Source organism: Protopterus annectens, chromosome 13.part0 (assembly GCF_019279795.1).
Source record: "Protopterus annectens isolate FY-2018-M chromosome 13.part0, PAN1.0, whole genome shotgun sequence".
Taxonomy (NCBI): domain Eukaryota; kingdom Metazoa; phylum Chordata; order Ceratodontiformes; family Protopteridae; genus Protopterus; species Protopterus annectens.
Window position 1 is genome coordinate 1,090,062,586 of NC_056747.1, and position 27,500 is coordinate 1,090,090,085.

General features: G+C 38.5%; 1 protein-coding gene across 2 annotated transcripts in view; it reads left to right on the forward strand.

Moving 5' to 3' along the window:
- NGFR (nerve growth factor receptor) overlaps window positions 1-27,500 on the forward strand; it is a 515,054-nt gene that overhangs the window by 57,188 nt on the left and 430,366 nt on the right. For both annotated transcript variants that reach the window (XM_044055065.1, XM_044055064.1), the window contains exon 2: window positions 26,004-26,142. In XM_044055065.1, the coding sequence (XP_043911000.1) occupies window positions 26,004-26,142 (139 nt within the window). The remainder of the gene's footprint in view (window positions 1-26,003; window positions 26,143-27,500) is intronic.

The following is a 27,500-nucleotide window of genomic DNA, read 5'->3' on the forward strand; positions in this document are numbered from 1 at the left end:
AGGAATTAGGCAATTGTCTATATGCTCTTAAGATCCTCGATAGGCTGGAGAGGAAACTGCATGAGTAATCCTTTCATGACACCAGTGATGTCCACATAGAGTACACAAACATTCCTTAGCCAGCTCACACTTCCTGATTCCATGCCTGTGGGCCCAGCATAAAAAATCCTTTCTTCACACCTGTGATATCCAGGTGGAGTGCGTGAGCATATTTTAGATAGCTCATGCTCATTGGTTCATGCTTGTGGACCTAGCATAAGTAAGCAGTGCTTCAGACCTGTGATGTCCAGGTGGAGTGCGTGAGCATCTTTTATACAGCTCATGCTCATTGGTTCGTGCTTGTGGACCTAGCATAAGTAAGCAGTGCTTCGCACCTGTGATGTCCAGGTGGAGTGCGTGAGCATCTTTTAGACAGCTCATGCTCATTGGTTCATGCTTGTGGACCTAGCATAAGTAAGCAGTGCTTCACACCTGTGATGTCCAGGTAGAGTGCATGGGCATTGTTTGGCCAGATCATGCTCCCTGATTGCATTCTTGACACCCAGTATGAGTAAGCAGTTTATCACACCTCTGATGATCAGGTACAGTCCATGAGCATTCCCCGATTCCATGCCTGCAAGAGCTACAGTAGCTATACTGAAGAAACCCTGCTATGGGTTTCAACCTTGTGGAATTTCATTCTGGTAGTTTGTCTGAAAATGAATTGAGAATCTGTCTGATATCAAGCACTGGAAATTTATCATGGAATTCCATAGTGGGGAAAAAAAAGACTGCACTACATAATGGTTCCAACTTGCAATCTGTCGAATTTACAGAATTCACTGCGTCAAGTAGAAGAAAGTCGATTTAAGTATATCTTAATGTGTGAGCTGGTAATCTGCAGCTGAAACAGTCAACTAACTGCATTGAGTTATAGTGAGGCTGCTGATGGTAGGATTTGGAAAAAAGAGAGTCTGGAGCCCAGAGCGATTGTTTTCTGTTTTATTTGTTCAGACGAGCATTTTCCTGGTAGACACTGATTTTGCAATAAAATTTTAAAGCTGTTCCGTGAAGTGACTTTGGAGATCAGGGTTTTGATTCACTCTGCTAATGAGCCTTTCTTGATATGGCTTCTGATAAACAGGCTACAGTGTTTGTCATAAAAAAAAAACATTTTGTTTAAGTTTCTGTTTATTCTGTTACATGCAACAACTTGATATTGATAAAATGAGCAAAGTAGCAGTGCAGTTTGAAGCCACGAGTTTGACTTAGACAATGCTATAAAAGTGTTATAATTGAACTCTGTGTGAAGGTGCATAATATGGAAAAGATAAGACACTTTGATAGATTTTAGACTGGTGAGTGGTTTGTGTTACATGAAATGACAGAGAAAGATAATGCGAGTCATTGAAATAGTAATATTTTGTTTTGTAGTTTTAAAGGTACAGAGTGTTGCTATGATCAACCAAAAGGCTGCTGTATTAGTGGAAAAGTTGAACACGTTCTTAAAGATTGATTTTTAAAGAGAAGATACAAGTAACATGGAGAAACAGGACAGTTTGCAAGTAACTCTAATGCAGAATGTTTCAAACATGATAAACAGGGTCACTTTTATATTGGCTGCTTAGAGGCTCTAACAAAAAGGTAAAACTTTTGAAACTGAATCTGTTGAAGAATCAGAGATTCAGAAGAGTATTTCTGGGGGACAGTGGGGTGTAGTGAGAAGAACATTAATAACGTAACCACATAATCAGCTCAAATAAATGATAATGTAGAAATATGCAAAAAAGATAGACAACTCTCCTAAGGACAAGTGGTGTTCAAAAGCAAACAAATAATCCAAAATGTAGAAATATATGTAGAGAGGAGGGGGGGGGGTACATGTACACTGACAGTATATGTTTTCTGACATCAATTGTAAGGTTAAACATGTGGATGATAGTACTGCTATTGGTAACAGAGTAAGAATTAAAAACAGGAAATTAAAATGTTGAAAAAAGAGCACAAGGCTTGATTAGAAGTATTAGCTTTAATAGCTAATAGTATTGAAAGTACTGTCAGGAGGTTTGCTGTTTTACATTGGCTAAAGAAATAGGAAACATATGTGTCTAGGCTGTGAGAAAATATACAGAGAGATAAGTTTGCATTGTTATGGGGGAGGAGTATAGTATGGTCCCTAAGAGCAGTAGACTAGTCCAGAGTGGTAGTTATGTTTCAGTAGGGGGGCAGAAGTAAAAAAAAAAAAAAAGAAGTAAAGTTGTAGAAATATATTGTAGTGATGCCAGATAAATGTTGTTTAAATAATGACTGTGTGTTTTATGCATCTATCAAAGATGAAGTTGGGCACCACAGTGAATAGCATTGTCACCTCACAGAAAGAGTTTTTCCAATTCAATTCCCATATGGGTGCCTTCTGTGTGGAGCCTGTATGTCCTCCTTGTTTTCATGTGGATTTTCTCTGGTTGCTACGGTTTCCTGCCACATTCCAAAAACATGCAGTAGGTTGACTGGACACTCTAAATTGGCCATAGCTGTGAGTTTGCATATGAGTGCATGATATGAAAGAACAGCTGTAGCAGAGCTAGCCACCCAGTGATGTGAACCTTGGCTCTAGATGATCATCACTGTTAAAAGTGACACCCCAAACTCATGTGTAAAAATTGGGGAAAAAGGGGTTGTGGATGAATGGATGGATGAATAGATGGATGAAAGACAAAGCACTGGTTGACATTTTCACAGGTTTACAAAGGTTGAAGTATTTGAATGAGAATTTTGACTTTCTAGAAATTCATTAAGCTGTACAGCATGAGAAGTACACTCATGCTAAAAAAGCCCTGCTCCCACAATTAGCTAATTCGTAATTCGGAGACACGTTGGCAATTATGAGGTAAGACCTTATTAGCAGCTAATTAGCATATCACTAACTATCAGTTACTCGCAGGATGTGCATGTCATTGCTAATCTGCACATCCTGGTAGTAAATTGTTGCTTATGTAGACATTGGCATTCTCTGTCACAGTCACACATACACACACACACACACACATACATACAAACAAACGCGTACACATGCAAACACACACATACCACAGTCCCCATCCTGCCCCCCAAACTCATGTTCCCTCCCACGATTCCCCACAATACCTTCATCACCATAATAGATTAAGTGCCATTATAGCAGACTTGTAGGTGCCCTGTTGATTAGTGTGTCCCACCTAACCCCCCCTGCACTGTAATAGCTTATGCGCTGTTATGGCACATTTACTGTTACTTGTGCACTATCCCTATTGTTTAATGCCCCCCCACTCCCCCCGAGTTTCATACCACAGACATGGTAGATAGATGAACACAGCCTTCTGACTGTGCTCAATACTGCAACATGGTAGAGCCAGTCATGCTACTCCATATGACTGGTGATTTCCTGAATCACTTGGCATGTCGATGCCTCCCTGGAGGCAGATTCAGGGAAAGATTACATGGCTAATTAGCATATGCCTTTCCCCTGGATGGCCTCATTAGCATTCAGCATAGTCACAGGCCCAGGCCTACATGGTGCTGCACATCTCTGTGCTAGAGCATGGTGTTAGGGCCTTTGTTGGATACAAATAAGGTACTGCAATGTGTACACAAAAAGGACATTTTAATTGTTCTTTATCAGGCATTAGAGAGAAAAACAGAATTATAGGGTAGGAAGATAACCAAATGAATAACAAAAACAGACACAAACATTAGCCATCACTTAGAACAGTACGGGAGAAGGAAGATTATCACAAAAACTGATCATATAGCTTACAATAAAATTTTAGGACAGAATTAGGGATAGACTAAAAAAGTTTTCTTTTTAGATTATACAGCTGTGAACACACATTTCGGAGGAAAGGAAGAGGAAGTGAAATGTATAAGAGGAAAAGCAATAAAAATAATTAGTGGTGATTTTTTCTCAGAGATGATATAAACAGATATTTTAGGAAACTTTTGGTCGATCGTGTAAATGTGAGGAATTTTTTGTGATATTTTGAGTTCATGATGGGTGAATTATTAAATTAAGGTAAAATATCTATGTTTTTTCAGTGGAGAAATTAAGACATGAGAGGGAAAGGTGAGAGGAAAAGTGTAGAGTTTTTGCATGACACAATACAGGTTGGAACAGAGAGTATTATGGGAGAAACAGAATTATTTAAATCAGATGCGATTAGAACGAAGCACTGTATGACTAAGCTAAGAGTTTTAGTTAAAGGAAATAAAATGAGGAAAAAGTAAATATTTTAATCTAAATTAATGCTTGCTGAATATATGTGTCTAGGCAGAGTGATGAATGATAAGGGAGTGCATGTTATGCAGGAGGCTGTTATAAGGAGAGTACAGGAATATCTAATTAAGTTATATAAAGGAAAAGAAGGAAGGAGAGGATTTAAGGGTACAAAATGGAATGGAAACATCTCACTGATGGATCCCTTCTAATATTCAAAAGGCCGTATCATTGAATTTCATTTTCGTAAGATGAAAATCACAAAAATGAAATACTTGAATGGTAAATTTTTCCCATGGCAAGTAAACACTTGCCTGATGTGCCCTTTTCTACACTGGAGTGTGATCCCAATGTTGTTATGTATAGCTGGGGGGATGTGGGGGGGGGCGTAGACCCCCACCTAGGTGGGTTTTATTTACTCTGGTGTGTGTTTCATTGGAGTTCGGGCAAGTATTTACTTGCCCTGGGAAAAATTTGCTATTTGGGTATTTCGTTTTCATGATTTTCGTCTTGCGAAAATGAAACTTGGTGATATAGCCTTTCGAATATTAGAAGTAGGTCCCTAACTGAGATACTGAAGCTGATACACTGATGGAGGAATTTACACTAGGTTTGAAGAGAATAAATGCAGAGTGTCTGCAAGATCTGATGGAATTGTGTATGCATTGTATAGAAGTATGGAGTAGAAACAGTTGGACATTGTATATGAATGGCAGATGGTAAAGGAAACTATGGGAACTTATACTTAACTGTTATGTGTTTATGAAAAGGGAAACAGAACAAGGATATTAAGTGGAGACAATTGGCTTTGGCTAATACTGATTATATATTATTGGCAAATATACTTCAGGAAGCTGTGAGTAACATCACAGGGGTGGATACAGGAAAGGAAGTGATGGGTAAACTGAAAGGAAGAAACATTCAATACTTTTAATTATGTGGGAAGGTTTTAAGGAAGTTGTATTTATAAAGTAGGGAGATTTATATTACTTGATAATAGTAAAGCATTTGGTAGCATTTCACACAAAACCATGCAATAAACGTTGACTGCATATGGATTTAAGACGAGGTTTATTAATTTGGTAAAGGGGATTTATGAGACTACTTTTGTGATTTCCTGCATAATTATTTTTTCAGGTAGTACGATTAAGATGAATAATAGTTTTAGGTATGACTTGATCATTATTTATTTATTTTTTTTTAGTTTAGTTATTACTGCAGAACTGCAGCAGCAACAATCACTTGTAATGGGAGTGGAAGAAGGGTATATCATTCCTGTATTCATTAATTACGTTGATGTTGTACTTTGTTCAAAGCTTTTTTTTAGATTTTTATGACACATTTTACAAATATTATTATAATGAAATGTTTCTTAAGTATTTAGAATACAAATTAAAAAGAAACAGGAGAAAAGCATCCTAATTTAATACCTATTTACACAATATACAGGCATGCCTGAAAAATTGTATAATTATCTAAAATAAGCAGTTTAAAACAATAATGAGATAATCAGTGAATAAATATTTTAAACTGAACCATCACAAAGTCATTCTTATAACAAATCAGTTTACAGAGGTAACATCTTGTAAATAAAGACCGATAAGTGATAAAACTTTAGTCTGTGTATTTTTGGTAAAGATAATAGGATATAACCTGCTTTTCTTTGTGTTCATTTTTCAGAGTGATGATATGCTGATGATATAATGTGATATGACAGGCTGGCAAAATATGTACTAGTTATATATTATAACTAACTGGGTTATGTTGCTTTGGAGTTAAATAGGGATATGTATAATGGTTTTGAAGTTGCCCCAAGATAGGGAGAAATATATTTTAATTCTCAACAAAAAAGAGTTTCTAACCATGAAATTTGGTGAATAACATAACAGTTGACATAAATGTCAAGGATGGAAATAAAAGACTGTGAAGCTAAGTAAAGGATGTACCTTGTTGTTGAGTAAGAAAGTACATTTAATTAATCATTATTATTATTATTATTATTAATTATATTGAAGTATTTTGGTAGTATTTCCCTTTCTCTTGAGTCTTCAGAAGTGGACTGGTTGGGAATGCTTTTTTTTGACATGGGCTTCAGTATTTAATCCTATAAAACGTTGTCAAACAAGAAGGAAAAGGGACTAAGTATGTCACAGCCTGTGTTGTGGTGAATCCTTTGCCTGTGACTGGGACTTTATGTAATAATTCGCATAGAAGATGGTGCTCTGAAAGTTTGTAGAATTACAGGTGCATACATTTAAGAGATAGTAGTGGGTTGTTGCAATTATACTAAAAAGTTTTTATTTCAAACAGACATTGTTAAGTTGAATGTGGAATACAGACTGACATGGTATAAGTTTATTATGTACACATTTTGTGTAATTCAGAGTTATCTTACATTTAAGGAATTTGCTAACTGAAAGAAATGCAGGGCAAGGCCTGTGATTCTTATTGTGAGGTATTTCTGCAGCCTTTCTAGTTGTTGCAGATGTCTTGTGAGGTACATACCAAATGGGGCATTGCATTCTATAATGGGTCTAATGAGTGATGTGTACAGAGGGATAATGACCTCCTTTATTCTGGATGAGAAGCCCTTAGTGGTGAGGTGTACCATGTAGAAGGATTTTCTAACAGTTGTGGCTATGTGGGTATCAAAGGTGAGACCACTGTCCACCTGTGTCCCTAGGTCTCTTATTACACTTTCGGTGTTAAGTGCACTGCCACCTATGTGGTAGTTCACAGGTACGTGGTTTTTACCAAAGCGGACAACTATACATTTTTTGGCATTTAGCTTGAGCCCATGGCTCTGGCACCAGGCATCTGTTTCAGTAAGGCCTTTTGTAGTATATCCACATCATTTGTGGATTCAATAATGGCTCTCAGCTTGCAGTCATCTGCAAACTGTGTAAGCCAGAGTCCCTTAGTGTTGGCCTGTACTTCAGAGAAGTAGATGCCAAACAAGTGTGGTCCCAAGACAGAACCCTGCAGTACACCACTTGTCACTTGTCTGGAGCTGGATTTGGAGTCGGCTATTTTTACAGTGTGTGTGTTCTGTCAGTAAGCCAGTTCTCAACACATCGAGTGAAATAGGGATTAGTGCCCAACTCAGGATGTTAATCTAAGATTCCAGAGTGGGGGATAGTGTTGAAAGCCTTGGCAAGGTCTAAGTAGGCTGTGTGAACCACCTTACCCTCGTTCATGGCTCTGGAAACTGATTTGAAGAAGTCAGTCAGGTTCAGAAGGCAAGATCGGCCCTTCATGAACCCAAACTAGGTGAGGTCCAGTGTTTGAAGGTTGCCAATGTCTTTGTTTATAAGTTCCATGATAATACATTCCATGGCCTTGCAGAGCAGGCTCGTCAGACTGATGGGACGGTAGTTCCAAGGATCCAAAGTGGATCTCCCTTTGTGGAGTGGGATGACTGTAACTGTGTGCCACTCTGTGGGCATGAAGCCTGAGGTGAGGCTATGATTAAACATGACACATAGGTGAGGTGCCAGTTCATTTTGTAGTTCATGCAGTACACAGCCTGGGATGTCGTCTGGTCCCATGGATGCTGTATTCTTGGCTTTGGAGAGTGCGGTTTTTACCTGAGTGGCCGTGATTACTGGAATTTAGCATTCTTTCAGTATTGAGATGGGCCCTATAGGGGGAGAGAGGGGGATGAAGCAGGCACTGAATCTATCTCCCAGGATATTGGCAATATCTTTGGGATCAGTATATCTACTGCCATTCTGCTGTAGCTCAGAGCAGATTTGAGTATTGCCATTTAGATTCTTGACATAGCTATAGAATATCTTGTGGTTGTCTTTGGAATCTTTGGCAATTTGTTTTCATAACTAGCTTTGGAAGATTTTTATGAGGGATCTTAACTTTCTATTGAGGCTGGTGAGAGAAATTTTTTGAATCTTGGCTTCTTCCTCTTTTCTGCAACAGCTTCTTCCTTCTGTTGTACAGCTTATTTATGGCAGGGGAACAGCAGATTGGCTTACTTTTTTTAGAGGACAGCATCTTGGTTCTATTTGGGATGGCTCGGTCCATGCATGAGTGAATGTGCTCATACAGCACCTTAGTGTAGGATTCAGCAGTTGAACTTCCAGTTCCCATCTGCATGGATGTCATGAAGTTTGTTACTTCTGACTTGAGAAGCATGAAGTTAGCTTTGGAGAAGTTTTTTACAGAGGTTTCCTTAAAGTTGGGTGGGGGTGGGATGTGGATGTCAAGGGTGATTAGCTTATGGTCTGATCTGACCAATGAGGGGGTGACTACTGGTGTGGAGCATCAATCTCCCATGTTGGTAATGACCAGGTCTAGAATATTGGTACCCCTTGTGGGACTATGAATTAGTTGTTCTAGGTCATTGGAATTTATGAATTCCAAGAACTGTTGAGCAAAGGTATCGGTACAGGAGTAGTTTTCCCAGTTAATGCAGGGTAGTTGAAATCACAAAGTATTAGAGTGTTTGGTTGTATCTTAATATTTTCCAGTATATTTAGAAAGGTGTAGTGAGAATCTTGGGGCATGGTGGGGGATCTGTAGCAAGCTACAATTTGTATTGCAGTCTTACCTAGTGTTAGTTGCACCTGGAGAATTTCAGATGCATTGTGTTGGCAACCAGCCTGGTGGTGTGAATATCCTTGGTGAATATGGACACTCCTCCACCTTTGGTGTTTTGGTCCTGGTTTGGTGGCTGAAAAGTGTGGTATGAGTTGTAGCCTGGTATTGCAGGGGTGTTCTCTGGAGCTTTGAACCAGGTCTCAGTTACTGCACAGATATCGATGTTCTCCATTTTTAGGAGAGCCTCGAGAGAGTGCATCTTGAGGTTTAGACTTCTAGCATTGAGAAGCATTACCTTCAGATTTTGCTTGCTTGTACCCGTTATGGTGGTAGTTTTGTCCTTTGAACCTTGCCTAAAAAGGCACTACAGGGGTGGCAAGAGCTTTAGCCAGTAACCTGAATCCCAGGGGCAACAGGTGCAAACCATCTCTTGCAAAGCATCGTGGTTTGTTGATCATGTCGTCCCAGGCAGACAGATACTGGATTCCCAATGAATGACACCAGAAGCTTAGTCAATTATTGAAGTCAGTCATTTTGTCCTTATACTGTAGTATCATTCTGGGCAATGGCGGGATGCTACTAAGGGCTAGGGTCATACCTGCCTGGGCTACATGATCCGAGAGCTGTTCCATGTCTCTTTTCATGTAGTTCAGGGAGGTACGTCTCAAGTCATTCACTCCAACATGGACAATGACAGAGTCATATTTTCCCTGTTGTGGAATGACTTGAGTGCATGCGTTATGTGGCGGATCCTGGCACCCGACAGGCAGCTAACTGTAATTTTTCTCCTTGTTCAGCCTGGTGAGTGGGACATCAGTGTGCCTGACTATAGAGTCACCTATGACTAAAGTGTTTACTAGTGTGTCCCTTTTCATTCAAGTCTTATACACTGGCTTATACATGCAGGAGTAATATTTTGTAAAGATGAACTTGATGGCTTTGTTAACTGGCATTTCTTAAAGAGGCAAATTAATCTAACTAGTTCAGTAAAGCAAACAAAAGAGGTTATTGAGAAATTTGATGCTAAATCATGCTCCAGCTATTGTAGAATTATGCAAATGTAGTTGTGTGATATATATATATATATATATATATATATATATATATATATATATAGATATATATATATATATATATACATATGTATTTTATTCTGGAGGTGAGTGATCATGAATAACTTTGAAGAATATTCTTTGAAGTTTAAGTACTCTTAACAGCATGCAAAGCAAGTGTCGTGAAGCATCATACAAAAGCAGTCCTTATATAGAGTTGTCAATAACTGTTGCTTTGTGCTTCAAGAAAACTATGCCCGTGAGGTCAGTCAGAGTTCTTCTCCCTGAAGCCTAGATACATGCCAGTAATTGATGGCACTGTTTCATTTAAGCTGAGAGATTCTGTGGTAGGTGTTAGTATTTAAAGTTGTGAGTCAGTGTCTGCCAGTTGCTTTCAGCATTAAGATTAAACTCCAGTTAGGTATTGTGCAAGCCAGACATGCTGTGTGTGGAATATCACTCTGCCTTTTTAAATTCATGTGGAGAATGGAAGGGTTTAATTTGGTACAGTTTATTATGGTGCTTTAATTTTACTTAAGGAGGAAAACCAAGTGACTTGCTTTCTTCTATATTAGATACAACTTTAAGAATGAAAACAACCTTGTTGACATCATGTGATTGCTTATTACCCCAGTGGACATCAGAACAGATTAATTAAATTGGCCTCTTTTGACAACTGCATGCAAAATGATATAGGTGTTACTAACTATTATAATATAACACAGCTGCTTCTAGGCTACATTATGTAGGACATGATTTACTGATACTTCCCATTCAGAATATGGATAGCCTTCTGTATACAGATAAAGGGGACCAAATGGCTGTATAGTGACTAAAATATGGTAATTTAAGTATTGCAGAAGAACATTTCAAAAGATCTGTTGCCTGCTACTCCTGATATGTAGAAAATGATTTGTTTCCTGTTATACTACACAATTAATCAGACATTTTAGCTGTGTAGAAATGCTGTTTGACATCCGTGGTGGTGCAGTGGCAGCATTGTTGCCTCACAGCAAGAGGTTCTCCCATTCGATTCTTGGCTGGAGTGCAGGGAGTGCCTTCTGTGTGGAGTCTGCATGTCCTCCCTGCGGTAGGGTGGGCATTCGAAAGACATGCGTAAATGGGCGTGCCTTCATTGAAGGTTGAACATCGAGCTGGCACCTTGGCGTTCATCAAAATCTACTGTCAATCATTAGCGGACTGGAGTTCTGCTGAGGTGACCCCTAACCGGGAAAAGCCAAAAGACAACAACAACAACAAGTACCAGTTGTTGTTGTGTCTTTTGGCTTTACCCGGTTAGGGGTCGCCACAGCGGAACTCCGGTCTGCTAATGATTGTCAGATAGATTTTTACGTGCCGAGTTGCCAGCCCTGATGCACAGCCTTCAATGAAGGTGCACCCATTCATGCATGTCTCCACGCAGAAGATGCTCTAGCTGAGAATCAAACCGGACAGTGTCTTATTGTGAGGCGACAACGCTACCGCAGCACCCCCACCGCAGCCAATAACAAGTAACAGTATGCTGTTTAAATGCATTGTTAGCAATTATATTAAGAGATGTATATTTGTTGCATCTCTTTTCTACATTTTGCTGTATTTATCAGAGATATAAATGAGACTGCTCCCTTGGGCTAAGTGAGATGTTATAGCCTAAACAAAAAATAACTTTGCATAAATGTTTGAGTGTTTATTCATAGGTACTTACTAGACCTCTAGTCCAGAACATCAGTGAGGAGTCTGGCCTAATTAATTGTTTGACCCAGAGGAACATATGGGTAAGTGGCTTCAGCAGAGTCACACAGTAGATAAAGGAAATCTGAGGGAATCAAACCTTGAAATCATGGACTCCAGAAAACAGTTCATTAACATGTCATAGTCCTAATCCTGTGTGTGAGCATGTGTGCTTGTGCATGTGTGTACATGTTAGTGTGTGCGCGCATGTGTGCTTGTGCATGTGTGTGGTGTGTTTGGAGTGTGTGTGTATGTGTGTGTGTGTGTGTGTGTGTGTGTGTGTGTGTGTGTGTCTGTGTGGTGTGTTGCGTGTGTGTGTGTGCGTGTGTGTGTGTGTGTGTGTGTGTGTGTGTGTGTGTGTGTGTGTGCGTGTGTGGGGGGTATGTGCGTGTGTCCGTGTACTAAAGTTTGTTTGTGTGCGTCTGTGTGCACACGTGTACATCTGAAGGAGAGAGACTGGATGAGAAGGGTACCCTTTAACTGATCATGCCTCCTTTAGTTAAGACCTGATGCAATGTGCATATTTCTGTGAATGGCTGAAGTACTGTAAGTGATTTTGTTAAGTTCCTTATTAAGTGAACATGTTTTGTTGTGACATGACTGGCTCAGAGGTCAAGTACCTTGGAGTAAGGAGACTAAATTAACTGTTTCTTAAACTAAATTTTCTCTTTTGCCAGTTTGTGCAATACAAGAGTTAGTATATTTAGAGACTAGAGAAACAGACACATCCCTACCTTGTGAAAGTATTGAACTGGCAATGCTTTATAAATCCAACCAAGTTTTGTAATTCATTAGTTCTCAAGAAGATTAATATTGATGGATCATTATGAACCTAAAAGAAACACATATCAAAAACATGCTATAATATTAACTGGATGCATGCTCCCACACCCCACCATCAATATGTTTCTTACTTGTTGTATATACTAAGCCTGAGATCAATGTACAGCATAGTGAAATATCACCCCACAGTGTATGTAAACCATAAAACTAGTCTTGTAATTATTAGTGCTAACATTTTTATTTATATCTCAAAAACAGCATTCCATAAAACTGTTTCAACAATGTGACATATATGTGTATTCGTGTTTGTGTATTTGTATACACACACACACACACACACACATATATATATATATATATATATATATATATATATATATATATATGGGTCTACTGCTTTTGGTCGAATTACATTTGGTCGAAAATGATTTAAGGCAGCTAACTTCACTGAAAGCTCATTTGATTGAAAGCTCATTTGGTCGGAAAATGGAATACAGCCCCTGCCCCACTGCAGTGTGATCCTGGATTGAGATTATAAAGTTAGGGGGTGTGTGGGAGGCACAGCCCCCGACATTGGAGGGTGTAGGGGCATATCCTCCAACTAGTTTTTACTGACATTATATGTTTCAATGTATTTTTAATGGATGCATATGTATATCATAGTGCATACACTGCAATTATGCAGGGAGCTGTGCCCCCCCACACCATCCCTTACTTTATATTCTCACTCCAGGATCGCACGCAGTGGAGCAGGGGCTATATTCCAATTTCGACAAAATGGAATTCGACCAAATGGGTTTTCAGTGAAATGCATTTTTGGTGAAGTGGACTGCCTGAAATCATTTTTGACCAAATGTAATGCGACCAAAAGCAGTAGACCCATATACACACATATATATATATATATATATATATATATATATATATATATATATATATATATATATAGTATATATGGGTGTATTTAACAAAATTGAAACACTCATATGTTGAATCTTGGAGCATGCAACGATAAAATAATGTTTTTTGTAGGGGACAAGCCCTCATGCTCTACCCCACACCTCCTGCTAATTATATTTTTCAATTCCAAGATCACACAATACAAGGAAAGACAATATTCCCCATCAACGTTAATGTAATAATTTTGCACAACTGTTGATCAGCTGTTTTGTCCAGCAAATTGTGTCAACACAACAGCTATCAGCGATACAGTCGCATAAATGATGCCTCCCTTTTTTAGGCGATGTTCCAAAGACCAAATTAACCCCATAACAGCTACAAACAAATGCAATTTGAGGGTCATGCTGCTCAACATTAGAAGTCTAAATCTCAAAATGCACTCACTCGAAGTACTCCTTAAAATGGAGAATATCGATGTTTGTGCTGTAACAGAGACCTGGTTCAAGGCAGTAGAAAGCACCCCTGCACTACCAGGCTACAACTCATTCCACACCTTTTGTCCTCAGAACTTGGACCAAAGCTCCAAAGGCAGTGGTGTTTCCATATTCATAAAGGGTGTGCACACCTCCAGACTGGTAGCCCAACATAATGCATCTGAGATACTTCAGGTGCAGCTAACATTGGGTAAGACAGCGATTCAAGTCGTAGCCTGCTATAGGTCCCCAACTATGTCCCAAGATTCACACTCCACATTCCTTAGCACCCTGGAGAATATTAGGGTCCAACCTAACACTCTCATACTGGGTGACTTCAACTATCCCTCCATTAACTTGGAAAACTACTCATGTACCAATACACTTGCCCAACGCTTTCTGGAATTCATTAATTCCAATGCCCTAGACCAGCTAGTTCTTATCCCCACTAGAGGTAGCATCATCCTTGACCTGGTCATTACTAGCATGGGCGACTGTTGCTCTAAACCAATATTCAACTCCTCCTTGGTTATATCCAATCACAAGCTAATCACCTTGGCAATCCACATCCCTCCCACCCCCCCCACCCCCAACAAAGGTAACCACCATGAAAAACTTCTCCAAAGCTAACTTTGGGCTCCTAAAAACAGAGGTGGCTAACTTCACCGCACCCATGCAAATGGAGAATAGTTGCAAGACCACCAAATCATACACCAATGCACTGTACGAACTTGAACCCAAATGCATGTATCTCACCATACCCAATAGAACTAAGATGCTCTCCTCAAATCTGGTGGTCGCCTGCCATAAACAAACTCTACAACAGAAGGAGGAAACTGATGCAGAATAAGGTGAAGTCCCAAGACTGGAAAAACTCCCTTATCAGCCTCAATAAAATGTTGATAACCCTCATGAAATCCTCTAAAGCTAGCTATGAAAACAGAATTACAGCAGATAGTAAAGACATCCACAAGGCCTTCTATAGTTATGTAAAGAATCTCCATGGCAATACCCAGAGTTGCTCTGAGCTACTGCAAAGTGGTAGCTCCTATACTGAGCCAACAGATATTGCAAATATACTGGAGGACAGATTCAGTACTAACTTTACCCCTTCCCCCCCAAAGGACCAATCACAATACCAGTAGATTACCAGGCACCCAGTATTACTGCAGCGCAGTTTAAAATAGCACTGTCCAAGGCCAAGAATACAGCTTCTATGGGACCTGACAGTATCCCTGGCTGTGTTCTACATGAAGTACAGAGTGAACTGGCACCTCAGCTGTGTGCCCTGTTCAATCACGGCCTCACGTCAGGCTTTGTCCCTACCGAATGGCACACTGCTACTGCCATTCCTATCCACAAAGGAGAAGCGATTACAGACCCCGGGAACTATCGCCCCATTAGCCTGATGAGTCTGATATGCAAAGTAATGGAATGCATCATCATGGACCTAATAAACAAGGATATAGGGAATCTACAAATTCTGGATCCTACACGGTTTGGTTTTGTGAAGGGTAGAGCATGCCTGCTCAACTTGGTCAACTTGTGAGTCAGTCACCAGAGCTGTGGATGAAGGTAAGGTGGTTCATACAGCCTACCTTGATCTGGCCAAGGCCTTTGATACCATTCCCCACTCAGGAATCATAGAAAAACTTACTAAGCTAGACATCAACCCCTATATCACTAGGTGGGTTGCAAACTGGCTCACAGATAGAAGCTACAGTGTGAAAGTAGCTGACTCCAAGTCAGACTGCCGACCAATCACGAGTGGAGTCCCACACGGTTCAGTCCTGGGTCCTCTCCTGTTTGGTATCTACTTCTCTGAAGTCCAGGCCAACACGAAGGGACTCTGGCTGACAAAGTTCACAGATGATTGCAAGTTGGGATCTATTTTTAACTCCCCAAGTGATGTTGACATCCTAAAGAAAGGCCTCAATGAGACCAACGACTGGTGTCAGAACCATGGCCTTAAGCTCAATACCAAAAAATGTGTCGTCATCCCCTTTGGGAAAAACCCAGTTTTCTTGAATTACCACATTGATGGTAGTCAACTGAACACAGAAGGTGTTATAAGAGATCCTGGAACACAGGTTGACAGCAACCTCTCTTTTGACCACCACATTGCCAATGTGGTCAGAAAGTCCTTCTATGTGGCACATCTCATTACTAAGGGTTTTGCATCCAGGAAGAAAGAGGTAATTGTCTCCCTCTACTCTTCCCTCATTAGGCCAGTCATCAAGTACAATGCCCCATTTGGCATGTACTTCACTAGACAACTGCAACAACTGGAGAGGCCGCAAAAGTACCTCACAAAGAGGATCCTAGGCCTTAAACACTTGTCCTGTATGGACAGACTCAAAAAACTCCAACTGTTCTCTATCTCATATCGCCTACTTAGAGGCAATCTCTGCTTGACTTACAAAGCCATGTCTGACCCAGCTCTGTTAGAAATGCTACTTCTAAAGAAATCCCAATCCCTCTGCACCACTCTCCAGAGACCTCAACCTCATTACCACATTCAACAGAACATGCTGGAGGGACAGGTTCATAACCCAGAGGCTGCCAATGCTATGGAATAGACTTCCCATACATGTCAAGCAGAGGACCTCACTGGCTGTCTTCAAGAGAAATCTTGATGAGTGGATGGGAAATAGAAAATTCACCTCAGGGATCACTCCAGTGGCTCTACTCGACAGAAGCACTAGGAACTAAGATTGGGTGGCACAATACCAGGGTAATCCTAAGGGCTAGGCTTGTAAAGGCTCCAGGGCCATTAACCTAGTACACACCTGTGAAGCTATGAACCTATGAACCATATATTTATTTATTTATTTATATAGCTAGATTCATATATGGGAGTATTATATTTGTTTCAATGCAGAGAAAGTCGTCTAGGTTTGCAGCACTTATTATTGATTGAGTACACATAAGTTTGAATGGCAGAAAGTATAAATGGTAACAATGCTGAACTGAAGGTTATAAGTAGAATGTGTTTGTGGAGGGTTTAGTGTTTATATTCTGAAGTGGGTAGGTTCTGTTTGGTTTATGGATGGGCTCTTCACATGTTGTATTTGTGTTAGGAATCTTCGCTGGTGGGGTTTTCAGTATGTAGCAGCAGTGATTCATATTTTCCAGCAGATTTCTCCTTTTTCCAAGGTGGTGTGAAAGGAACCCTATGACTGATCATATCTCCTTTACTTATGCCTTAATGCATTGTGCATGTTTCAATGAATGGCTGCATATGTTAACATCTGTGGGCTGTGCAGAGTTTGCCCCATGTGAAGAGTGACAGGGGACTTGCTGTCCTACAAAAGCATAGGTACTGGTGAGTTTTCTTCTGTTTTATTTTATTTTTGTACTCTTGAAAGTACATTGTTTTGCCAGTAGTCAATGTTTTTTTGTATTGGGTTTTAGGTATATTCTCTAAGTGTGTTTGGTCTTTTATATTTGCTCACTTGATGATCACTGCTTGTGGTAGCTGACCATTCATGAGACAATTACACACATAAACATATGTATGTGTGTGTGTGTGTGTGTGTGTGTGTGTGTGTGTGTGTGTGTGTGTGTGTGTGTGTGTGTGCGTGTGTGTGTACTGATACTAATACCCAGCAGCCCAAGATTTGAGTCATTCTGTTGCCATCCTCAATATTTGTAGATTTTTCTCATGCTGTTTGAATGTTCCAAAGTTTCCCATTGTTTCATCCAAACCCCTTTATTTTCTGTTTGCCTCGGTACTTAATTCTTACTGCTTGGATTTTAGTATGCCAAACTAATAAATCCTCATTCACATGAATATTTACCTACTATTTTATCTGATTACCTCTCCAAAGGGTTTGATTCTATATAGTGGACAAATGTACACACACACACACACACACACACAGACACACACACAGACACACAGACACACACACACACACACACACACACACACACACACACACACACACACACACACACACACACACACAAACAAAGGATGAAAATTAGCCCGACTAAAAATCACATTTTATAGAACCAGAATATAGTATTATCAGTACATTTAGCATGTACTGTTTTTATACATTTTGACTTTATGTGCTTGCAGTATTTTTCCTTCTCCCCTTTCTTCAGTTCCCTCTGATTTGTGTCATGCTCCTGATTTCATCACCATTAGCCCCACTAAGTTTTTGTCCATCATCAAGATCATTCTTCCTCTCTGGCAGGGGTGCATGTGTTTTTTTTTTTTGACATTAGCTAACTGTATGTGTTACTTCCTCTTTTCTTTCAACCTGTACTACCTGTTCTACAAATCTTTGAAAACTTATGATGTTTATGCCTCCAGCGCATATCCTGGAATTTTATTCTTCAAGAAATAATCACTTCTCTGATGAGTAATTTTCTGAATTATATTTCTTTCAAGATTACAACTCTCTACCTTAAAAATATATTTTGATATGATCCAATGTCTTTTTATTTCCAAACAAATATGTGTCTTACTGTGCACCTTTGTACAAGTGAGGTATTTAAAGGTTTGCTCAACACACAAAGGTGATACTTTTCATCTTCATTCACTTTTAGGTGTACCAAACTTGGTTGCTATCTTATAGACCAGCAATGCCTGTATACCATGAGATGTACACCTTTTAAGACTACACTCTGGATTTTGTTCAGGGCTCTACAAATAAACAGGCACTATTATGTGTAACTTTCTACTATATGTTTTACTGCAAAAAAATAATTTGGTGATTTTATTTGATTATATCTGTTGAACTGCAATGCTGAATCACATTTTGCTATGCATGTACATTTTAGGTGTGTGTACATGAGTGCGTGTGTGTGTGTGTGTGTGTGTGTGTGTGTGTGTGTGTGTGTGTGTGTGTGTGTGAGAGTGTGTGCGTGTATGCAGACACACCATTTTATACACACTGTGATGATGTGAGGTAGTGCCATCTATGCCAGGAGGAGTAGGCCAGTGGATGTGTAACATATGCCAGCATAGTTAGCTGGAGTTTTGTAAAGAATTGTATGTCATCTGTATATCAAACTGATTTGTACAGGGCTTGTGTTGAAAATGTATTTGTGAAGCTGCTTATATTAAAAATGTACCAGCAGTGGGTCCTGCTGGACAGAAAAAAAATACGCCTATATGTCAGACTGTATTGTAACTGTTGAAATGAATATATTATAACAGAGGATACTGGAACAAAAGAGGTTACTCTCAGTCCAGCTATCTTTGAAAAATAGTTTGAAATTAAATTATGTGGTTCAGGCCATAAAGATTGTATCTTACAGTTTTGATTGCAGCCATAGACAAAATGTCTGTAAAAACTAGGACTGGGAATCCTACTGTATTGTTCTTAAGGGTGAACTATTTGCTATCATGGAAGGGTGGATGTTTTTGAAATGGTTTTATAGATTCCAGGTGCTATAACACGTCTTAGCCAACCTCTATGTGTGTGTGCATTATGACACATATGTCCTAGATTCCGGTTCAGTTTAGTAAAGGGGGTAGTGTGGGAACCAGAGTCAGATGACTAGATGTATGTGATGTCATTTTGTAATCCAGCAATGAAATGATGTTTTAATACTAGATAAGACAGAAGTCTCCGGGCTGTCTGTTTGTGAAACCTGACAAAGAAGGAACCCTCACCCACTTCATCTTGCCTTGCTCTGGTAAGTGAACTAGGGAATGGTAATTCTGTAGTCAGTTAAGAAAATATAGTGAGATTAGTTAAGTATTGTTTTTCTGTATCTGTGTGAACCTTTCCATCTGTGTTAATTTTAATATTTCCTGTGATTGAAACTCTGGTATTTATTGTAAATAGATATCCAGTATTTTCATGTTCTTTTATTATTTATTATTAAATATATTTAAACCTTTCATTGTGGCTGTATTTTTAGGAAATATTTAACCTTTGAGAGTATTTATATTTATTTGGTGACACTGTGGCCACCCCTGAAAGCCTTGCTGCATTGGTCAAACACTACCATTTGTATTAGTATTACTTTTCTTCAGTATAATTGGGTACCCTTGTAAGAGCCTTAGAGTAGCTGGCTTTGAAGTGTTCTGGTGGCAGTATGTACCTTATAGTCTGGGCAGAGGGGACATAGCTGGTAAATTTGTGCCAGCCTTTCCCATGAGTGTGTGTGTGTGTGTGTGTGTGTGTGTGTGTGTGTGTGTGTGTGTGTGTGTGTGTGTGTGTGTGTGTGTGGGCGGGGTAAAAATCAAATCTCAAAGAGTGTGTGTTAGCTACTTGGAGCAAGGACACAGAGCTCTGGTTTTACAGAGAGGTTGGTGGAGGACTTGGCTTGGAGCACTCAGCTGAGGAGTCAACTCTACAGCTGTGTCAGTGGGGAGTCTTATTTGGGGCCTGGAGAGAGGGGGGGATCCAGCCCCAGGACTGAGTGTGTCCACTGTGTGCTGTTAAGGGAAAATGTGCTGGGTGTAGAGAGCTGCACCTTGAAATATTGTGTGTATCTATTTTTGTTTCAAGTGAATGCCCCTCAGTGGTGTCAGTGGTGAGGATTGAAGCTCCTTTATTACTGGCCCAGAGGATGGACATCACACACACACACACACACACACACACACACACACACACACACACACACACACACACACACACACACATTAATCTACACATTATACCCACTCACTGACTCGTTCATTGCCCATCTCACAGTGCAGAAGCCTAAAGGTAAGTAATGGTGGGATGGGCAAGAGAAATAAAAGCACTATTCCCACAGGATTTTTTATATTCCATAACCCTTGTATTGTCAAATGAGAATTGAATGCAGCACAAATATGCAGTGATAGTACTGCTGAAATTAACATTTATGTTTTAGCGGATATTCAGTCAGGAAGAGCATATGTAATCATCTCAGACATTTTAAGGGTCACTTGCTGCTTAGATGCTGGCCTCTATCTGTAGAAGGTAATACTTGTAATCCATACCCATTTGCCCACCTAGGAGATCGCTGATAGTGGGCATATGGAATTATGTTAGGCTGACCACACTGTATCACTTTGGACATTAAATAAATCCATGTGTCCAGTAATGTGGCTAGGCACCCCACTTCTGTGCGAGTGGGGTTTCAGTATTTTGTAATTTAATTTTTGATTCTGCTGACAACAATTTCTGTTTACAGACTTCCACTTGCCCATACAGGCAACACGTACAACCTGAAAAAGCGTGTTACAAAAATTAATGAAGTACTATAGTAAGAAAACAAAGGCGCTTTCATGCACTTGGCAGAATTTCTGATCATGCAGTCATTAAATGCAGATAACATCTGAGAACTGATCAAAGGCATTGCAATAAGACATTGTCATGCAAGAAATGTGTAAGAGCATTCATGCTGCTTTGACAATTAAATCCCATGGTATATCTTCCTGAATAAAAAATGCTTTCCTTATTATGCAAAAGTATTAAATATAGAAGCCGAATCTGAGTAAATGTGTGACACATAATCAGCAGTTAAAATTGCTGTCTAATCCTCACAGAAATATCACAGTTATACATGTGAAACGTTGCATACCATCTGTGCATCTGAACACATTCCTTTACTGACAGCGAAAACAAGTACCAAGATGTTACTTCTTCTCACTAATAGTATATCAACAATAAGTCTTCAAAGAGAAATGTAACAGGCTGCAAACACTATTAAAAGTTACAAAGTATGCACAGAAATTAGTTCAACTCAACGATGATCTATTGCTAAAACAATGTAATATTTTGGTGAATTTTTTAAAGTTTGGTTTTCATGCAGTTCTGTAGTACCAGTGTTTAGCTTTGTTTGTGTTGTTTTCTTATGGGCTTTCTAACTGTGGTAATTTATTCACTTATAAAATTGATATGATGTCATTCTTCAACATGAATATGTCAATAATCAGGATAAAGTTAAAAGTGCAAAAAAAGGCAATCAGAATCTTTGAAGTAAAAGGAAAATATTAGCTCGGTGAGACACACTGCTCAAATGTAAAACTATTACTGTAAAAAGAACTTGGGGGGCCACTCTCTGGTAGTGCTAAGAGTGGGTATTCAATACTAGAATCGTAATTACCAGCTCTTAATAAATTGTCCCAAATGTTTATTTTTTAAGTCAGTTGGTGCATTATTAATTGTTCAAGTCAAAATAAGGTTACCTCCCAAAACCATAGAAACCTCTGTGGTCACCACTGCTTTACATTCTTCATAGTGGAAGCCTCTCATTCTTAAAGTCATATTTTACCATTAATGTTATGAAATGTATACTAACTGAATGTTCTTCCATAACATTTCAAGTATCACTGTGCATGTAGATGCATAGATTCTCACTGCACTTTGCATATATATCAAAAATGGTCTTATTTCTGTCACTCTACCTGTATCAGCTCCCTTAGAGTTCAATTCTTTAAATGTGATATCTTACCCACTTCCCACATTTCCAAAGGCTACATTAAGCAGTAATATTTGACAACAATGATGTTGTTCTTGTATATCCAAAAGCCTGTGGTGGGGGGCAGCTAATCCTTGGCAAAGCAATGTGGTCTGCTGACCATGTCTTACCATGCTGTCATGTGTTAGATCTCCCTGCAGTGGCACCAGAAACTAAGCCAATTATTAATATCAATCATATTATGTTCATACTGTGCACCAATAAGAGGAACGAGTCGTGGAAAATGTTTATTCAAACACGAACATAAACTAATAGACACTTGCAAAGAACTAACAGCGAATGCAACAACTGAGACAGATATTAACGCTTTCACTGAACAAATAGTGTTTTTGTACCAACTTCATCAGATACATTTCACAGTATAGAGGACCTTTATATATTTAATTGAATTAAACAATGCATACTGACATTGGTCTGTCTGATAATTGATTAATTACACAACAAAATCTTAAAGAACAAATCTTTAAAACTTGAATTTATTTGAAACCAGTCTGTTGATCTGTTAACAACGTCATATACAATGAAAATAACAAATGTACAATATCATTATAAAAATATATACAATAACAATACAAAAATGTATATCTTAATTAAAATAAATTCAATTTAAAAAAATTGGGTATACTATGAATAAAAGGGTAAGTGTACTATAAAAAATGGAAATAAAAATATGTGTTAAAAAATTAGAAACACTTTTGATAAAAATAATATAATAATAATATCCAGGGCTCAATGACATAATTTCTATCAAGCCAGTTTTGAAATTAAGGCAAGCTAAATTATAAATCACATTTTTACTCCCCATATACTATTATTATTATATTAAACAGGTTTAACAGGTTTTGGACCTAATACTAACTTTATAAGGAAATTTTAATGTCTAGACAGACTGCTAATACACTGGGATGTTACAAAACAGAGTGGGTTTTTATCATCAGGCTAAAAGTTTCTGGTTTAAAATTTATGAATACTGCAAACATACTGTTTCATTCTGAAATGTGGTAACTCAACAGAGTTGTGTCTATTGAAAGAGGTTAACACCAGTACCACATGCAAACTGGCAGTGACCTCATAACCTACTAAATGTCTGTTGAATAGCATCATATTTGTTATATGTTATGCTGTTATAACATAATTATTGGCTACAGTTTGTTGAGTTTTTTAGCGTTTTCTGCCCTAATTTGTTTATTGTATAATGCAGTGACTATAAAAGATTCTCGGCTAATGAGTTTTGGCATTTCACTCTTACATAATTGTTGTTCTTCTTTTGGCTTTTCCTAGTTAGCGGTTGCCACAGCGGAACTCCGGTCCACTAATGATTGGCAGTAGATTTTTACGGTGCCGAGGTACCAGCTTGACACCCAATCTTCAACAAAGGTACGCCGATTCTACGCATGTCTTTCGAACGTCACTCGACCACAGGGAGGACATGCAGACTCCACACAGAAGGCGCTCCAACCGAGAATCGAACGGGAGAATCTCTTGCTGTGAGGCAATAACGCTACCGCTGCACCACCGCGGCTTTAGTCACTCATACATAATTATGCCTGTGAAATTCATTCATTCATTCATTCATTCATTCATTCATTCATTCATTCATTCATTCCTTCATTCATTCATTTTTTCAGTTTTTGAGTCTCAGTCTGACCCGTTCATTGTTGTAGGGGAGTTATCGCCTCTTCCAGTAGATAGCATATACACACACGCGCCTATTCATATTGTTGCTTATTGTTACCTTATTTTTACATTTTTGTCATACATTTATATCATTGCACATTCTTATCCTTATCCTGTTTGTACATTTTGCCATACACTTACATAATTGCTTATTGTTACTAGGTTTTTTTTGTCACATACATATTGCTGTGTATTGTTACCCTTGTTGTACTTATTTTTCACACACTTAATGTTGTTGCTTATTGCTACCTTCTTTGTACATTTTTGTCAAACACTTATACCATAGCTTATTGTTATCCTCTTTCTACATTTTTGTTATATACTTCTATTGTCACTTATTGTTACTATCTGCACATTTTTGTCACGCACTAATATTATGTATTGTTATCCACAAACTTATATTATTGCTTATTCTTGCCCTGTTTGTATGCTTTTGTCACACACTTATTTTGTTCCTTATTGTTACCCTGTTTGTACATTTTTGTCACAAAATATATTGTTGCTTATTATTATCCCATTTGTACATTTCTGTAACGTACATTTTTTTAGCTATTTTTTGCTTATAATCTCCTGGAGACCATCAAGCCTTCCCTCTGACCTACCAGCTGGTGCAACTGATACCACTACAGGTGAAATCCCTGTGGATAATTTCTTCTTGCTAACATTATGGAGTGACTGGAAAGAGTAGTACCACAATCTTTTGGGTGCTTGAGAATTTTTTTCTTTATTTCTCAATATGTTTTCATCTACTATGGCCTAAGAAGTTACCTTGTAATGGGTGTTCATGAGTGACATGTCTCCTGGTACTGGAAGAGGTATTTCCTCAGTAGCCATGCCTCCCTTAAAAGCAAAACACGTCCAGTGAACCATGGACTCCACCATAGCATTTTCACCCAGACTATGCACCCTTCAACCTTCACCCCACAGAACATGAACTGAGTGTGCGTCATTATTTCCGTGTCTCCTGGGTCAGGTCCCACAGCCCCCAGAATGCTAATTAATCCCAGGTTAGTTCCTAAGCCCCTGGACTGATGATTTATCCATGGCCAGCTACAATCTGCTCAGGGCTTTAGCCCTGTATACAACCAAACTGGTCTTTGCATCATATATGTTTACCTTTGACTTACACATTGATCACTTCTTTAAAAAGGCCATCAAAACACTTTAAGCTAGTTCACATAGTTATTAAATGAAGGAGTGAGGAAGCAAATAATGCATACATTCCTGTGAGATGATATTTATTCCTGTTAAATATTTGGCTGTTTTCTCATAAATTTAAATTTTTAAATTGGACAGAAAAAAATTCTGAGAAAAACTCAACAATTTCTTTGAAGATCAGTTTGATTTCTAAGATGTGACATTGCCCATCATTATCCTTAATCTCACCCAACCTGATGATCTGCTGCCTTTCCACTGTTACTACTAAAAATTCTAACTATGCTTTTTTTCATCATCTTCTTTGCAGTTCTACAAGTTTGTCATGCTATTTTTTTTTTATCTTACAGAGTGTTAAGATGAGATAGAAATTCCAGCATTTCTTGATGTGTTTTTTAAGCCAAGATGAGTGTGGTACTGACTTTGGAGCTCATAACATTGTTGAACAGGAATTTTCTACATTTATAGATACTTGTTCACTGCCAGGCATAAAGTTACTTGGCATTTTATGCTTTGTTTACTTTTGTTGAAGTGTAAGACAAAGGAAAACCTTGGTAAACTAAATGATTTTATTCTACATGTGCAAGATAGGTGACAAGACTTAGAAAAATAGCTTTGCATGGATGGCAGGCATACCTCTCAAATGTTCAGATATCTGCAGAATGTCTAGATTTCTTCCTCATATTTCAGTCTGTATCCCATAAAATTGTAGTTTTCTGGCAAGTCACTGACAAATCATTGAAGACTGATGTCAGATATAATGTCAGACATTTGAGTTTCAGACGTCATGCCAATGCAAAACCTATCATTCTATCAACTTTCTAAGTTTTTAAGAGCAGTATTTAAAATGTGTCCCTATTTTGGGGGCTGTGTCCTCCAAGTATTTATGGCTTTGTCCAGATTTCTTGCTGTAAGAGGTTTAGAGGTATGATGGCAAGAATGTTACAGCTTCTCATTAAATAAACAAAAGACTATTACATCAGATGGAGTGTGATAATAAAGTGTGCTTTTTGTGTTATTCCTTTCTAGGTGTCTATCTCTTGTGCAGATATTTGTAAAAGTAGAGCGTTCACACAAAGTGGAGAGTGTTGCAAGATGTGTGGTCCAGGAGAAGGAGTAGTACAGAGGTGTGGGGTCAACCAAACAGTATGTGAGGCCTGCATGGACAGTAAGTATATTTTAAAACTATATCTATATTAGTCATAAATTTGTGTAAGAAATAAAATGGTACCTTGAGACAAAATGGAAGGTGAGAGCTGTCTTGGATCCAGATGTAGCTACTGTTATATACCTCTCAACTGTACAGATTTTTGTAGAATGTCCAGATTTTTGCTTCTTATTTTTGGTCTGTTTTTCATAAAATTTAGTTTTTTGGCAAATCACTGTTAAATCATTAAAGATCAAAGTCAGAAAATAATAACAGACATTTGAATTTCAGACTTCATACCCTTCAGAAAGTTCATACTAACGTGAAACCTGTTATTCTATCAACTTTCTAAGTTTGTAAAAGCAATATTTAAAAGTTGTCCTAATTTTTGGGCTTTTTTACCCCCATTATTTATGGTTTTGTCCAGATTTGTTGCTCTGAGAGTTTGAGACGTATGCTACTGTTTGTTTTGAGGATAGTATGCTTACAGATGAGATGCTATGATGTCATTGTAGAGAATTCCCATGTCTGACTGCTAGATTATTACATTTGACTGTTCAATGTATAAGGAAGGCACAAGAGTATCATGGACAGCTCCTATTTTTTAAGTGAGTAAGTCTATGGCCCTCTCTTCAGAGGTAATGACAGTATTTTGAATATAAGTATGAGGATCCCCAAAGACCCCGCACTACAAGAAGAAGTCATTACAGTGCCATAGGATACCTGATGCTGTTCAGTACTACCCAAAATGAGCTGTATGTTTTTTTATAGGATTATGAAACAGTTAATTAATTCTGTGGTATTACTTACAGTTCAGTGCTGCCTATGTTTTGAAAATGAAATCCTACTTTTAATATTAACTTTTCTTTAATCTAGTGTGTTATCTTTTCATATATTTCATTCTTCTAGTTTAGAGTTTAGTTTCTATCAAAACCAAAAAATATGTATTGTGTGTATCTATTTATATATGAATCTACTCAACATGATTGAAATGTCAATAGACCAACATTCATAACACCGAGACAAGAAAACCGAAGTTTCATATGAGTGAAACTTCACTATACCGATGTTCAGAATACTGAACGTTTCAAATGCTGACTTTACCAGTAGAGCAAAACAGGAAATCCACTCATTTCTACACAGTAGTGCGATCTCGGAGTTGGTATATCTAATTTGCAGGAGGTTGGGGGGGCATAGTCCCCCCATAGAAGAGTGCATAGGGGCACAGCCTCCCCTGCAAAAAACAAATAAGTAAAAAATAAATAATTTGATGGAATTTAGGTATCTGGAGTGAATATTCATGTTGGTGCTGTAGATATCGTCATGAATATTCATTGGGATTTTCTTTGGATAGTACATGGATTTAAAGTTGTGGTGCA